Source organism: Cynara cardunculus, assembly GCF_001531365.2.
Source record: "Cynara cardunculus var. scolymus isolate 2C chromosome LG 12, CcrdV1, whole genome shotgun sequence".
Lineage (NCBI taxonomy): Eukaryota > Viridiplantae > Streptophyta > Magnoliopsida > Asterales > Asteraceae > Cynara > Cynara cardunculus.
In genome coordinates, this window is record NC_037539.1 from 23,711,167 (window position 1) to 23,728,780 (window position 17,614).

A 17,614-nucleotide genomic window follows, 5' to 3' on the forward strand; every position below is an offset into this window, starting at 1 on the left:
TCTCAAAGAAGGATTTGGTAGTGGGATTGTAAAACTTAAAGCCCCGAGAGCATTCTGCATATCCAACAAAATAGCAACTAATTGTTCTTGAGTCCAATTTCTTTTCAAGTGGCTTGTAAGCCCTTGCCTCAGTTGGACATCCCCAAACATGCAAGTGCTTTAAACTAGGTTTCTTGCCAGTCCAAAGTTCATACAGGGTTTTAGTCACTGCTTTTGATGGAACCCGATTAAGGATGTAAACTGCAGTCTTTAGTGCCTCTCCCCAAAGTGATTCAGGTAAAGAAGTATGACTAATCATACTTCTGACCATGTCTTTAAGAGTTCGGTTTCGTCTTTCCGCTACGCCATTCATGCTAGGTTTACCTGGAATAGTGTACTGTGGGACAATTCCACACTCCTTTAGGAAGATGGCAAATGGTCCTGGACGTTGTTCTCCTAATCCGTCATATCTGCCATAGTATTCACCACCGCGATCAGATTTGACAGCCTTAATTTTCTTGCCTAATTGTAACTCAACTTCGGCTTTGAAATCCTTAAATACGTCCAATGATTGAGACTTCTCATGCATCAAATATAGGTATCCATATCTAGAGTAATCGTCTATGAATGTGATAAAATACCGTTGACCATTCCAAGAAGCTGCAGGGAACGGTCCACATATATCGGTATGTATCAATTCTAAGGCATTTGTAGCTCTATTGGAACCTAATTTCCTTGAGTTTGTTTGTTTCCCTTTTATACATTCAACACATACTTGAAAGTCGGTTAAATCTAAGGGATTAAGGATTCTTTTATCAACAAGCCTCTGAATTCTCTGTTTAGAGATATGTCCTAAACGCTTGTGCCATAAGATGGCAGAATCCTCATTTAATTTTCGCTTAGTACCTTTAGCAACATAGTGCAAAATTTCATTATCTAAAGTAGTAGTCTCAAGCATGTATAGTTTATCAATTAAAGAACCAGTGCCAACCAATTTCAAATTTAGATAGAAACCAACTTTATTGTTKYYAAAAGAACAATTATAACCAAATTTGTCCAAACATGAAACAGAAATCAAATTTCGTCTAAATGACGGTGCAACAAAAGTTTCAACTAAATCCAAATAAACACCAATTTTTAATAAAATTGTAAAGGTCCCAATAGCTTGAACTCTAACTTTAGTGCCATCGCCCACATATATAAATCTTTCATTATCATTTGGCGGTCGGCTCCACATGCAGCCCTGCATAGACATACTTATGTGAGCAGTAGCACCAGAATCTACCCACCAAGTATTCATAGGTACAGAAGCTAAATTAGCTTCAGAACAAACAAAAATGAGAGTCTTACCATGTTTCTCTCGCCAAGCAGCATACTTAGGACACTCTTTCTTCATTTGTCCCGCTTTCTTGCAAAAGTAGCAGGTGAATTCCTTATCCTGCTTCTTATGCATTTTCTGCTTTGGCCCTTTTTCTACAGTTTCCTTAGCTCTCTTTCTCTTCTTATCCTGAGAGGTTGATGCCAAGTGAACACTCTCCATCTTATCTTGCTTTAGTCGTTCTTCCTCTTGCACAAGATGTGACATGAGCTCATTAAGAGTCCATTTATCCTTCTGAGTGTTATAACTCACCACAAATTGTCCGAATTGTGCAGGAAGAGATATGAGAATCAAGTGAACGAGCAAGTCTTCCGAAAGCTCTAACTTTAGTTCCTTGAGTTTCCCATTGAGATTAGACATTCCCATGATGTACTCCCTTATGTTCCCCTTTTCTTTATACCTCATGGTGACGAGTTTCATCAAAGTGTTACTCGCTTTCGCTTTTTCATTTTTAGCAAAAAATTGCTCAATTTCAGTGAGGAATTTCTTAGCATCAGTGCTCTCAGTGATAGAGCCCCTAAATCTGCTTAGAATAGAGCGTTTCATGATCATTAGACACATGCGATTAGAGCGATCCCACCTCTCAATTTTATCCGTATTTGGGTTTTCCGCAATGGAAATGGGTCGCTCAATCCGAAGTGCTTGGTCCAAATCCATGCAACCGAGAACAATTTTCACACTCTCTTTCCACATGGCATAATTCGTCCCAGTCAGAGTAGGAATACCAGCAATTTGAGCAGATACATTATTAGCATTAGCAACTGTATATTAAACAAAACAAATAACATGCTTAACAACTATGTCATATCGGAGGAAAATACGTGCATGTATGACATAAAAAATTCGAAACATTGGTGGGCCCATTAACAAGATACCTAACACAACATCAATATTTAGTCTTTGGACTAAAATATTAACTTGTAAGTGGTACTCTCAATGTAGTAATCAAATATTGAAAATAAATCCTGTCAAACAATACCCTTCCTTTGGGCTGGTCATTGCTCACATGGAAAACTTTACAATAATCACATATTTATTACCACATGTATATTAATTATCCGGCCAAATAACAATTTTCCTTTGGGTCAATCACTATTCGCATAAATAACAAATATACTCATCTTTATACCTTAAAACAAATTAATTGTCACAACAGTGGTTACTTTGGCAACTATATTATATCAATCAATTTATTTTAAAATACAAGACAATTAAGTGCAAACATAATAAAACAGTTTGGACCTTGATATAATTTTACTCCATCGAAACTAATGTTTCAGACAATCTACACTTAATCTCAATAGAAAATATTATTTATTTCTTAATAGCCCAACTAACAAACAAAATCCTCCGAAAACCATAACATAATCTTTATTGAACGAAAGAAATTATCTTAAACAAAAAAAACTTCTTTTCCGTTCACAACAACGAATAACAATAATAAAATATAACAATTGTCATGGTAGTAATCAGTTTCACCAAAAAAAAAAGGTACATTTATATGGATATCACAAAATATATACAAACAATTTATACAATATATGGCTGTCAAACTTGAGTTCTAGATAAACGAAAAACGATAATAATCACGAATCTAAAGAACAATAAACGACGGCAGAAATCTCAAACCATTGATATCTAAAAAAAAATCATCCATCGAAATTGTTTCACACGATTACTCTAACCCAAAAGTTTTTTTTATTCATTCGAATCAATGGCGACAGAATAAAAAAAATCCTTTTAAATCCCCATAACAAAATGATTCACCTTACGAAACAATTATACCACAAAACAAAAAACAAATTATTTCTAATAATTTAATGTGAAAACGTGGCTCTGATACCATTTGTTGGAAAAAATGAAGATTATCACAATGAATTATTAAGAACATACGAATAAGAACACACGTACCCGTCTCTATTAGTTAGGCTTGAGTATGAAACGTAGATCCGAGATTATGGCTTTCCTCAACGCAAAATCCTTGATGTCCTTCCAATGGGGAGAGAATGAACGTATTGATTTTGGTGTGTGGGAACCATAACCCTAGTCGTCTTTATATAGAGTTGTAATTAAGGTTCCCATTAAACCCTAATTATAACCTAATGGGTTTCCTCTCATTAAGTCCATACCAAATTGGGTTCTAATGAGCTATCTTTAATTAATCACATAATTAACCAATTACTTAAATAACGTAATATAATTATATAATAATATGTAAGCCCATAATTATTATTGGATTTATAAATAAATCCCAATATCACCCCCCACAAACCTTGTTTCATTTGGGACCTTCACCTGTTACCCTCCACAAACCTTGTTCCATTTGGGTGTAGGATTTGTTGTCGAAAATGGGATGAACCCAGATATGTGAGAATCCACTTCCTTCCCTTTTTTTTGTAAAGAAATGTGAGAATCCACTTCATTAAACCAAGATATCAACAACTGAATCCCGAGGTTTCAAAATGTCCAATTTATGAGGTTAAACTAAGTTTGACGATGAGATAGATACCATCTTAGTTAGAGAAACTTGTACATGGAAAAAAAAGATGGAATTCTCGCAAAAAAAGGAATAAAAACTAAAATTACGTCGTTGATCCATGAAAGAATCTTGGATCTGCTCATGATAAATGACTGAATTAACCAAACCGATTAAGCCTCATAAAATAAATCAACACATCATTCTCTATTTATTAGAAAATTTTACCCATTATCCTAGTTCTTTCCCACAAAAATATTACAGCAATTCCAAACAAATGCAAAGTGAACAAGCATAGGTTTCAGATTTAATTTCAATCCAAATAAGTTGTGTATTATACAAGAAATGGGATCCAGAAACCAGTCTTAACTAATGAATAGGGTGATATTGTGCCGAAACTCTCTTGGGAGGCAGCTTCCGTAGAATGTACAGCACGAGAGCTGAAGGCAGGATCTCAACTACCTGTTAACCACCCAAAAAACAAAATCACACGATCAATCTACTCCCGTAATTTATAGAATGATGGCATATTGGTAATTTCTTTTAGTACCATGTAAAAGATGAGGTTTAGGACCGGATGATCAAGAACGTCCAATGACACTTCAGAATCAAAAGCCGATACAACATCCTGAAATAAAAATAATAGAATTAAACGTCATTCTGTTTGGAAACATCTTTTTCCTATTCCTAAACCATGTGGTATTAGGTTTAAATGGCTCATAGGGCTTGTTGGGTTGGTTATCCATTAATTTGTCTTCATAGATTCATAGATGTAAGGAGCATGTTTTTTTGGTTGGGAGGTGCACCTTTGGGGAAAACTTGGCTTTCTACATAAAACTCCCCCTAGAAACTGACTAAATAAGCCACTTTCTATATCATTAAGTCACTACCAAACAGTCACGTATAGCTGGAGGAATAAACTGTGATCTTAAGAGACAGGCCCATAGTTACCCTTATTCCAAGTTGCCATCTGCTGGACCGTCCTATTGGAAGGAGCCTAAAGGCCTAGCCTTTATTAACATCCATAATAGTTATAGCAAGGGAAAACAGCTTTCTTACTTTTATTTTTCTAATTAGGTTCCAGTGAAATTATAGGCAAGGGAAGTAGATAGAAACTTACCACAAAGCATCTTACAACAAAACATGTAAAGCATATTGCTGTCACGGATCCAACCTGCACAATTCATAACAAGAACAGTGTTTCCATTAGGTTACTATAATATTCTAGATGCAGATTGTCGATGTTGTGGGTCCTGTTTTTTTTCTCTCAACATCAAGGCAAACACTGTTCTTTTTCCTCGAATCATGAGATTAGGACCCACAGCATGAAAATGCTAAAATGGCCTATATCTATATGTATATCTATATGTATATATATAGGGGCCATTCAAGGGAGAACTAATTAGTTTGTGGTAATCGTGAGATCCAATCCCAACCACAAATTAATAGAAAAATTAGGAAATTTATAATTTTTGTAATTTTGAATTAAAACTTTGATGCAAGGACATTTATAATTTTTGTAATTTTGAATTAAAACTTTGATGCACGAACATTTTAGGTATTTTCTCTTCTCTCTCCATCCCCCGTCCTCCGGCCTCCGGTGATACCACTGTGATACCTAAAAATACTGACTCTGTTAAACAAAAGACATAGTGTGACACCCAAGCACATATAATATGCATTGTGATACCACTGTATTACATCTCCGATCGACCACACAACCAACCTCAGTGTGATACCCAAGCACATATAAGATGCATTGTGATACCACTGTGGTTTGTGGTATCACCGTGGAACGGAGAGAGGAGAGAGGATAAAATACCTAACATGTCCTTGCATTAAAATTTTAATTCAAAATTATCAAAATTACAAATTTCCTAATTTATCTATTGATTTGTGGTTGAAATTGGACCTCACGGTTACCACAAACTAATTAGTTCTCATTTGATTAGACCCCTATATATATGTATATATATGTATGTATGAAAGTAGTCATTTTCTTTTTCTATGCTATATTGGTTTTAAGCCATTTGCATTTTTCAAGAATAAGAACCTTCCTGCATAATTATGGTAAGACGATATATAATGAACCTTAAAAAGCTAATTAGTACCCTCAATAAGGTAACAATAAATCTCAAAGATCATCAACTAAAAAAAGGGTATATGCTACCCATTGGAGCACTCTCGCACTGGTCTCACAGCCATCATGGGGGAGCGAAATAGTGGTGTCCCATAGGCATGCAGGAGGATGGTGCCTGGATACGTGGATTGTGGAAGAAATGGCAAATTGCTAATCAGGGTTTCTTCCCAATCAACTCTCTCAAATTAGAGGTAAAAGAAGTTGCAAGTCCTTTAGAGTATACATATCAATAGAATAATGAAACCGAACCATTTAGATAAAAAAAACTAATTTGTATCAAAAAGATGAAGACAGCAAATGGAGTGTTACAAAACTTTAGGGAGTAATTTTCAAATCCTCAAATAACTTCCGAAAGGAAGTAGCTTTCATGAATATAACATGTATCAACAAGCAAATCATAATGGCTGAAAATTAAAACATATACATTAATTTAGAAAGCATAAAGGGAGCAATCGTTCATATAAAGAATAAGCTGGTATAAACAAGCACCAACCTCGTGAAGTTTCTTCCTTCTCCCTTTAGATTCAATAGGAAACCGTCGCAGCATGAAGAATAATCTGAAATCATTGCATATAACAATCCACAAGGTTGACACCATAAGGCCCCGAAAGTACCATAAATGGTTGCTAATGTACGGCTATGTGATTAAGAAGATTTACCTTCCTCCATAAAGCAAGAAACCAAGTGCTGCCATAAATGATACAACTGCAGTATACAGTATCATAAGAATATCAAATTTTATATACAAATTCAAGTTTCTTTGAAAACATAGCTTCTTTATAATGATAATTTTAAGGTTCTAAGTGCGTATTTGATTGATTGATCTTGTATTAGCATTATTTGGTTCAATTCAAAAAAGTCAACCAAAACGAACCACTTATGAGAAAGGGTGAAGTTTCGATCTTCACAACACAAGCTTGTGAGATATTGCAGAATAACTAACCTGCAATAAATATTTTTCCTACAAATTGAACGGTGCTGCTGTCGTCTACCCACAGGTATATCCAGATACAACCCTGTTATACACAACTTTATGTTAGAGAGCAAAATGGCAACTGAGATAATCTTTTCAAACTTGTAGAAGATGAAAAACTTTTACCTAGATCATGCAACATTCTTTCAGATGAGATAAAATAGTGTATTGAGTTCCCAGTGAATTACCACTCGGTGGGAAAGGGGAAAAAGCTTTTAAACTCCCCACACGTATGCGGACCAGACGAACGAGAGCGAGTGAGGTCGGGTGAAAGATTTGTGGAAGGTTCATGGGTTTTATTGGGTATTTAGTTTATGTTCTCCAGTGTCCCACTTACTAAACCCGTTCTCCAGTGTCCCACTTACTAAACCCACCACAGATACATAGACATAAATGTGGGTACTAACCTGAACGACATAAACTCCCACATTAACACACACATAAGTGATCCTGAGTTTATCTGTTGGCAAACTTCTCGCCTGCTCATTGTAAGAAAGTAGCAAAGGGGTATCAAGAGGTGGAAGAAAATTTTAAGAATAAGATTAACGACATGAAAACTAATTTTACTTGCCTGGTGATATATCTCCGCCCAAAATAGGACAAGGAGAGTATAAGTTGAAAAGAAAAGTAGTCCCGGAACTTCCAGTAGCATCCAGATCCAAACCTAATAAGTATTTTTATGTTTTTAATACCTAATGAGAATGATGCCTAAGAAAGCCAAGAGAAACTGCATTATAACTAAACAAATCACCATTGCATATACGGTTTACCATTCAGGTCACATCTTCAATTCTCCTCAAGTTAAGTAGATAGGACTCACAATTACATGTTCATTTCTTCTCATGCAAATTGGGGCCCACAGAAATGATGACGCTATATGGAGTAAGCCCGAACATATTATGCCAGCGATTAGCATAGCTACCAAATGATGCAATTCCAAAGAGTTTTTATGATGATAACCTACATACGATTAGAGAAATGACATATGATAGCATAGGATGTACGTTGAAGTGGGAACTACTGTGATACGTAAGATTCCAATCAGGTATACGATTTTCCACTATACTTTATTTTGTAGGTCCCATCCTCATATCAAGTAAACATGACCCATGGTTACATCTTCATTCTCCTCACATCATATAAAGGAACCCACAAGTACATGAAACTAAACCAAAAACGAACATATTGTTTCTTGGGAATCCATCCAAATTTGGGAAGCATGTAACATTACCAAGAGATTCTTTTATCATGGATGGAGATATGTTTTAGCCTAATAGAAAGGGGAAACAGTTAATCTAATATCCACTTTCTGTCAAGAAATCTGCAACAGCATGCTCACCTTGAGAGGCAAATTGAATACTTGCATATGAAATCCAAAAACAATGGCACGCACTGCAAAAAGAACAGTGACATATTAGTCACTAGCAACCTTCAAGAATTTAGGTTTAACGAATTCTTTGGATTATACCTCCATTTACGATGAAATTCATGAGATGGAAAACCTTCTGTGTTGTCCAACCATACTCGGGCACTCTGACTTCAATCCTAATTAATTGAATCTGTAATGACAAAGAGACTCAAAATAAACATTCATAGCAATAAAATCAAAATGTTTTCGACTAATTAAACAAAAACATGCACCTTTGACCTCAAAACTCCATGAGAAATTGTTGCCATATGAAAAAAAGTATGCATCTTCAACAATAGATAGGTGATGAACTATTGCCGTTTACCCAAATGCTTACCCGGTAAGCACTTACCGGTAGGAGTCAACACTATAATTTATTTTACCGGGTAAGATTGTAGTACATCAAAACGGTATCGTATGCAACAATTTACCCGGTAAGCACTTACCCGGGTAAGAGTCGTCACCCTCGCTTACCAGGTAAGACTCTCCATACTTATCATCGCTGTTACTGGGTAAGATTCTCGGCCCTTGCCATGTTCATCCGGTGAGGAAAAACCGGCTAGGCGTTTAGTAAACTGCCCCTTAGGGTCCAAAGATACCGAATCAGAATTATACAGTTCAGTCCAGGAAGACCAACATTGCCTTGCTGCTTTTCTCCAATGGATTTCTTAATTTTTAATTTTGGAGAACAAGATGGAATAATTGGTGCCAGGGACGCACTTGACTACAACAACAAGCTTTTTATCCCCAACTGTCTACGTTAGGCTAGTAATGGAACTCAATAGACATTATAAAGGAACACTAGTTGTATATTCAATAGCGCGTTCCAAGTCTAGACAAAGGGAGGAGGCACGAGCCACGATGTGAGAACTAGTGCATTGTATCTAGGTATTACCATGAAAATGGAACTATAAAGATGTCAGGTACCTATGTTTGTCATGTGCACCGAGATTATTCACATTCAGTTTCTTATTATTTATCACTTGGGCATAAATGATGGAGGAATGAGTGGTGGAAGAATTAATAAAAATTGAATGGGCATTCCCTATAGTGTTGGAGTAAAGGAAGGGAAAAAAACATTTTTTTCTTGCAAGCCTAGAAAACCTGTCCCCATATCGAATAGAGTCGATCAGAAGAAGAAAGCTGCAAATAATCTTACTCACCTCATCGTTGAGTAATTATTAGAAGATGCAACAAAGGGTTAAAGATATAACGAGTGTCAATGCCTTGCTTTCCGTAGTTGGTCAAGGCCCTCCTATGAAGGTCAGATTCAACCTTACTATGGACAAACAACAACAAAGACAAGAATCCTTGGCTTCTCAAGGCTTTGGGAGGTAAGTCTTTGTATGCAACTTTGCAAAGATATCGCTTTTGTGACTCGATCTAGTGACCTTCCAGTCACAAATGAGAAACTTTACTCATTGCTCAAAAGATATCTCCTCACAGGCAGCAACCGCAACAATAGGCATAAAACATATGGGTCAACTCATCCTTAAGAATATGGTTCGCGAAGCATCTGGCTTACTGGTAATCTCCCATTCCCGCCGTCGAGAGACTTAAATAACTATAGCATGCCAGAAACGATTGAAGCTTCATCATCATCCACCATGTATTATATACAAATAAAAAATAAATAGAACTTGTATTTACTTCACAACAAAGTACATATTATAGAAGGAAATGCAACTATGTCCCATTACTTTTTTTCTCTCTTCCAATTGGACAAAGGTTAATAAAGCATACAAACCAGCCACCAATCATGTAGTATCCCATGGAATCTCATGCAACAGAAGCTCAAGGTCCATAAATCATAGTCAAAGACAATGTAAGGTTAACACTTTATTTTGTCCTTTCCGAGCATGAAATATCAATAAGTACTTCCTATATCCCTTCAATCTATCACCTCGTCATGATAACCATAACAACTTTTGTCTTCCAGATCACCTTCTATTCGAGTTTAATCAAACTTTGGCATAGTTCTTAAGTAGAAATTTGAACGAAGCCTAGCTAACTGTATGGCTGTATAATATAACCAAGTAGTGGATTTGGTTAGTACAACTAAGAGCTCAACACGAATATGATGCCTATTACTAAGAATCAGCAGGCCTTTATTTGCCAACGACATTGGATTCTAGTTGCTCAATAGCCTTCATCATTGGAAGTACCAAACAATTATTCTCAAATTATAATTAAGAATCTACTGATTTATGAGAACAGTGTGGAACTTCTATCTCAATAACACTCTAAAAATAAAGAAATTTAAAGAAGAAATATGAAACCCATTATTAGGATACAAGACTCGAGGATAGAAACCCACTACAGCATATGATGGGAATGAACCAAAAAAACCGAAGGCTCAAAGATTGCAAATTCTACCAAAAAAAGTTACAGATTGAGGAGTGGGGGGGGGGGAATCTGAGCCCAAAGGATCTGATGCAGTGTCTTCAGGGAATCTTGGAGCCCATATTCGCCTCAAGACAACCTAAAAATTGGAGATCTTTTACACTTAAAACAGCATATACTTTTGGCTACTTTCTCTTCATTTGGTTTCAACCTACCACATCAGATAGGGTGAAATTTTTCCACATGAGAACAATTAGCTGACCAGTTTCAACTGCATAGTAGGTGCCAAGTCTGGAGCTTGGATGGAGGATAAGATTTGGCATATTCACCCATGGATAATCTTATGTTCCAACATAAAACTAGCACTTGTGGCCATGGAGGTTCAGAGTCCAGGCTATTCGTGGTCGCCCGGGGATTAGTCGGTGTGCTTAAGCCAGCTCGAAAACCCAAGGTTACCACAAAAAAAGGTAGGGAGCTTGGGAATTTTGAAGTTCAGAAATGGAATTGAAGCTCGTTTGGCAAAAAATTATCAACAGAACTTCTTCCAATCCGATACTGAAACATCAAACTGAAATTTCCAAACACATTATTACTTCAATAACTCCATTAAAGATCAGGGATTATTAGTATATCAGTTCCTAAATGGATTTCAGTTTTCTACTTTAAATTCCAAAAATTGAAATCGAACTTCCATTTTAGTTCCCTTCTTTTCCATGAACTCTTGAACTTAAAAGTCTTGTTTGGTATCCTTGTACTTTAGATAAGCACATGCATTCAACAATTTCTAAAACCTAAAGTTTGTAAGCAAAAATCCTGCATATCATTAGCAAGCTAAGAGATATAGGGGGAGATGACGTACAAGAGCTATGGCGGATACAAGAGCATAAAAAGCACAGAGAGTGAAGAAGATTCCATCTTGCCAGCTCCTTGATTCATTAATCTCTTCCCACCAATTTGACGATGACCACAGATCAATCATCTTCATCGACGACGGCGATGGGATGCTCAGTAGCATTCGCGTCATTTCCCACCTAACCCTCTTCACGAACCACAAAATGAGTGATTCACCAAAAACACACTGGTTATTATTGATTTGATTCTTCCTTGCTTCTCTCTCTCTCTCTCTCTCTCTCTCTCTCTCTCTCCCTCACACAGTAAACATGCAAAAAAACACACACTTTTGGATATTGAAATTCTTCTCTTCTTCTTCTTTCTTCTTCGGTGGAGATAAAAGTTATTATGGCGACTAGAGAGAGATAAGGAAAGAGGAACTTGGCAACCAACAGTGGTAGAGAGTCTCTTCGTCTAAATTTCTTGCAAAGACTCCATTCTTGGGATATGTCAGATGTTGAGCTGCCAATATCCCTAAATTGAAATTAAAATTAAATTAAATAAAAAAAGGGGGAAAAAGACAACCAATATTAAATCCCCTTACTTTTTTATGATTTAAAATGTTTGGACGTCAAAATTGTAATATATATATATATATATATATATATATATACACACACACAACCACCCTCGTACTCATACATAGAGAAATTTGATTAAAAAAATATGCTTTATTGTTATGAGAATATGTTTATATGGTTCGTAGTCGTATTGAAGGAAGTTAACCTCGGTGTAGGGATGGTAATGGGGTGGGGACTCCAATTCTTGTCCTCGTTCTTGTCCTCGTCCTCGATTTCCGATTTTTGTCTCCGTTTCTGTCCTCATCTTTACTGAGGAATTTAATCATATTCTCATCCTCGTCCTCAACGGGAAACGGAAATCCCCAACGGGGAAACGAGGATTTTTTTTCCTGTTTGCGTAAAAAAATTAAATCAAATGTGTGATAATTTAATACAAAGGAATTTAATTTAATACAAAAAATATACATCGTCATATGATAATTAATAAACCGAAAACAAAAAAAAATTAACGTCACATATACTAAAACATATTGAGTAATATCTAAAACCACATATAGTAACATCCAAAATATATTGAAATAGAATTATCATTTACAGATTTAATAAAAATAAATAATATAATTTATTAATTATTATATATACGGGTACGGGACGGGACGGGGAGTGTGATCCCCGTCCCAGTCCCCAAGACCTAGTTTAACGGGGAATTCCCGTCCCCAACCGGGACGGGTAAACCGGGTTCCCTAACGGGTCGAGGTCAATTCTCATGCCTACCTGGGTGGTCCTGAAACTGGGTGGAGAGATCTTGTTGTAAATACTTCAATTATTTTTTATTCAATTCAATACAAAAATAACATAACCATATCATATATAAGAGGAGGGTAAGGGCAAAATAAGGGCCTTAACTCTATTACTAGTATTTGTTTCCGAATATAATGATTAAAATTCTATTAGTGGAAAACAAAAGTCTATCTATTACTTATTCTTCCATCTTAGAGGTATAACTTACGATACTTTTGAAAACAAAAACAACACACTTATTGTTAACCATAGTATGTGAAATAATTGACAAAGTTTTAAGTTTTTCTCTTTTAAAAGCAATCTTTTATATAAGAGTTCTATAAAATTATGATAACATTGAGAATTAATGCATGTTGTATTATTTTATACGTTTTTTTTCATCTACGACTAGGATTTAAAATTTTGATATATATATTTGTTCCCAGTTCACTGTGAACTTTTTTAGTATGTATGTGTAACAAAAGCTACACCTAAAATAATTTCATATTGTAAACCGAATAAATATAAAATTAACAAATATATATATATATATATATTCATCAACACATTAAATGTTAGCTTCAGATGAGAAAAAATAAAGTAAAACAATACCTTAAGTTAAAAGTTCTCATGGTTATCAAATACATGGGGTTCTCAAATGATTAAGCCCCTATGTGTGTGTGTATACAAAAAGGATCGTGTGAGAATAGAAATTAAGATGAGAAGTATAAAAGAGGGATTTGGATCATTAATTACTTTTAATCTCAAACCAACTCATTAATTGCATTTTGGAAGGGAATTGGTCTAATGTTTCTCATTAATGTTGATCTAGTGGAACTCTTCAATTAAGATTGATTCAAAGATGGAGATCTCTTCTTACCATTTTCATCATAACTCTCAATATATATATATATATATATATAGAGAGAGAGAGAGAGAGAGAGAGGCGGGTTACGTTGAAAACCGCTCAATTCTTAAAAACCGTGCAAACCGATTTCGACCAATAGAAAAATTCTTTTTTAATTAAATTTAATCATTAAGGGTTTTGTAATACCTCATCTCACACATTGCATGTAACACATACTTCAATTATAAGAAATACATGTTTATACTCCATTCAGGTCCCTTAGTACAAGAATATACCATACAGAATACATGGTTCAAAAATTCAAAATACAATTCATGTACTACTCATCCTTCTTGTATCAAAACTATACATATTATGAGCAAATTTTCACACAGACATGCATAACGAAAAATATCACATTTTCCCCTTTCCCTTACCATAAGCACCTCCTGCAATACATATTTAAAATCACAAAATAAGGGTTAGACCGAAAGGTCTAGTGAGATCCAAAACAATTTTATTTCAAAACTTTGAAACTCCAGAACCAATAGTTCTTAGATATAATTTTTCCAAACTCAAAACTCTTTTAATCCTTCAAAATAAGATATCAACTTCAACTGTTTAAAAGAAGCAGAATCTTCTTTATTTCTCAAGAACAGTTCCAAAACCCAAATTTTATAAAGCTCAAATCAACTGTTGAAGCAGTTACCTTTCTTCATCAAAATTAACCATCAAAATCATATATTTCGAATAACACCATTTAAAATTTTTAATAACAAATACTCACCTTATGCACAGATTTGATAATAGATCACACAACAACTTCTTCAAATAATCACAAAATCTTTAAATCAATTTTATGCAAGTTTTCTTTCAAGAACACACATTCCCCGCCACACACATACTTTTCTTTTTCACAAAGATCTCCCAAAAAGATAAGATAAGATATCTTATATATATATATATATATATATATATATATATATATATATTTAACAAAGGCGGTGTGTGGTTTTATTAGAGCCCCTCTGGTCTATTTTATAAAAGACTTCTAAGTATAAAGACTTTTTGAAATAATATTTTTAAAATTATAAATATATCACTCAGCTTGATAAAACTTATGTTTTAAACTCACGATTTATAAAAGATTTTGCATCATTTTCAAATTAATATCTAGAATCCTCTGGTTCCATTATGAGGGTCAGTCAGACCCCTCTGGTTCCTTGCAAGGTATAATCAGAGCTCCTCTGTTTCCTCATAGTCAATGCTTTTATCAAAGCATTTTATTCATAACCAACGGTCATGAGCCATATCTTCTCCAATCACATAACATTATTATTATTATCATTTCTATTAAAGACAACATCTCTAAATTCTCAAATCACCAAGAAATGAGAACTTCAATCTGTTTTAACCTTAATAGATATCATAATAAGAGTTAAGCCAAGCAAACAACGACCAACCTTATATCCTCCCAATAACCCCTTTCTTGATATTCCACCCTTATATCCTCCCATTAATTTATATAAAGTAGTTTATCCATAGACAGACCTCAGTCATATATGTCAAAGTGAACTTGTTCATAATTTTCCAAACCAAATTATGGTTTCCAACATAGGTTTATAACCAAAAATCTTTTTAAACCTTAAGGACAACCTGTTCTTCCCAAAACAATTTCAAACCTTCAAACTCACAATCTTTATGTTTAAAACATCTAGAAAACAGCTTTTCTCCAAGCTCTTTCTTTTCCCAAATTATTAAAACTTAGTAGTTCAATATTTACAAACATAAAAGTTTTGGGTAATAAACTTACAGTTATAATCAAACAACAATTTAAAACTCACCTTATCAAATAAATTGTTTGTTGATAAACACACAACAAAACTTCACTTAACACAGAATCTTCAAATACTTTTAAAGCAACCGATTTCTTGAAGAACACCTCACCGCCTTTAAACACTTTTTTCTTTCTCAATAATCTCTTTCTAAAAATGACAGTGATAAGTGGTAACCTTATTTTCATTTTTCTTTAAATATCCCACCTAGGCGGTGAATGATGTTTATTATTATAATATTGACTAAGGCGGTGTGGCTTTTTTTTTATTTAATGCCATTTTGCTTAATGGTGAAGATACCATCCTCTTTTTAATAAAATAATAACACCACATAGTATATATCACATATAAGATTATCCACTCATATATATATATATATATGTATATATATATATGCATACCATGACATGCATGTCTTCATCTATGCATATTGTTCATGAAATTAATCAATTAATATATATGTCATCACGTAATTTACCAATTAATCACGTATATTTTACCTCGACCTAGGTTGTCTGAAACCCGGTTATAACACATGGTAAGGCTAAAGAATTACAAAGATAATGAAATGTGCCTGGTTGGTGATGATGAGCTCACCATAGGCAAAAGTAGACATGCACAAGTTTGTTGTTCCTATGTCAAATACATGGATAAGCACACAAGCACAAGATCACATATGAATGACTGAACTCCATAAACTGATCATAAATTGAATTTGGGGAAGTTTTTATATGGTTAAGTTATTGGCCAATCGGAAACAAACTGGACGTTAGAGATGGAGTCAATGTGTCTATTGTAGTGATAAATGGATTGGAGATATGCAATTTTGGTGTGAGCCTTGTGTATGCTGATGATGAAGCAGCCAACAAGATTCTGCCAAATAAAATGGGATGGGGAGAAATTCTTGGAGGAGATTTTTTTGGATTTCGACTAAGCATGGGAGCATATTATCTTTGCCGGCGTGATTTCTTTGAGTTACTGGATAGTGACAAACCACCCCTGGTTGGTTTTGGGATTTAGTTGGTGATATCATTGACTATACATGTATGTTTCTATTGTCAAGCTAATTTTGGGTGTTTGTAATTAAATCTATGCTGCAAATAGACCTTGGCAACTGATATATAGAGGGAACATACAATTTAACATATATTGCCCCTTGCCATTTATCATCCTATTATACTAAAACTTGATTAGAAGAGCCATTCACAGATCAACCAAAGAAGAAAGGTGCCAACACTTCTCTAATCGCATCACTTTAACACATACAAAGCACTGAAAATGGACGCTAATATGAAATGCTAAGAATGAATGGTTAATGCTTCTTGAGCGATCATGATTGAATATCTTCTACAGCTAGTAACTCAATACTGCAAGCTCGAATGAATCATCTCCATGAGATTGGTTGAGAAACACTCTCATGGAATTAGAACTTGCATTAATGTACACATGACTGATTGTAGAAAAACAAAGGAAAATTTAACTGAATAATTTAACCAAAAACCTACTTGAGTAATGATTAGGGATGTAATATGTACTTACCGCTAGAGATGCAATGAAGATCAAAATGGACAATTGTATTATTTGATGTTAATACTGAAATCAAAATGGAACAAGTCAATTAGTTCACTATTACACAAATTAAAACCACAACAACAACCAGATTATATGAAACCGAAGTAACAATACATTAACCACAAAACTTTAAAATCATTTAACAAACATAACCAATAATCCAAAAGGAAAACCACCGGAAACCCGTCAATCCAAAACAACAACAACAAAGAAGTTGGCTAAAGAAAAAAGAGAAATAGATTACCTTCTCTTCTTGTCTGTTTTGCTGAGGATGACAGACGCTAATGGATTAAAAAATATGGCAAATATATATGCATCCCTAAATTCTGTTGGAGTCGATATCATCTCAGAATCTGTTGGAACCGATGAAATCGAATTGGGTTAGGGATGTAGATGGATAGGAGAGAGTTAAGAGAATCGATTTCCTCAAAATCTATTTTCATCAAAAGTTGTTGGCGATGAAATCGAATT

The 17,614-nt window shown here is 34.7% G+C and overlaps 2 protein-coding genes across 2 annotated transcripts; both read right to left on the reverse strand.

Annotated features, from left to right (window-relative positions):
• Nucleotides 1-1,530: 1,530 nt before the first annotated feature.
• LOC112523774 lies at nucleotides 1,531-3,680 on the reverse strand. Its single transcript, XM_025133454.1, has 3 exons — nucleotides 3,671-3,680; nucleotides 1,610-2,118; nucleotides 1,531-1,545 (listed from the first exon to the last, which is right to left on the reverse strand). Exons 1-3 carry the CDS (start codon nucleotides 3,678-3,680, stop codon nucleotides 1,531-1,533), a joined length of 534 nt encoding a protein of 177 aa, XP_024989222.1.
• A 343-nt stretch (nucleotides 3,681-4,023) lies between these two features.
• Nucleotides 4,024-12,012, reverse strand: LOC112522514 (tobamovirus multiplication protein 1-like). The gene is made up of 11 exons (XM_025131690.1): nucleotides 11,557-12,012; nucleotides 8,415-8,505; nucleotides 8,286-8,338; nucleotides 7,518-7,610; nucleotides 7,354-7,425; nucleotides 6,917-6,989; nucleotides 6,633-6,678; nucleotides 6,467-6,530; nucleotides 4,954-5,007; nucleotides 4,384-4,461; nucleotides 4,024-4,295 (listed from the first exon to the last, which is right to left on the reverse strand). Exons 1-11 carry the CDS (start codon nucleotides 11,719-11,721, stop codon nucleotides 4,203-4,205), a joined length of 882 nt encoding a protein of 293 aa, XP_024987458.1. The 5' UTR covers nucleotides 11,722-12,012; the 3' UTR covers nucleotides 4,024-4,202.
• Nucleotides 12,013-17,614: the final 5,602 nt, after the last annotated feature.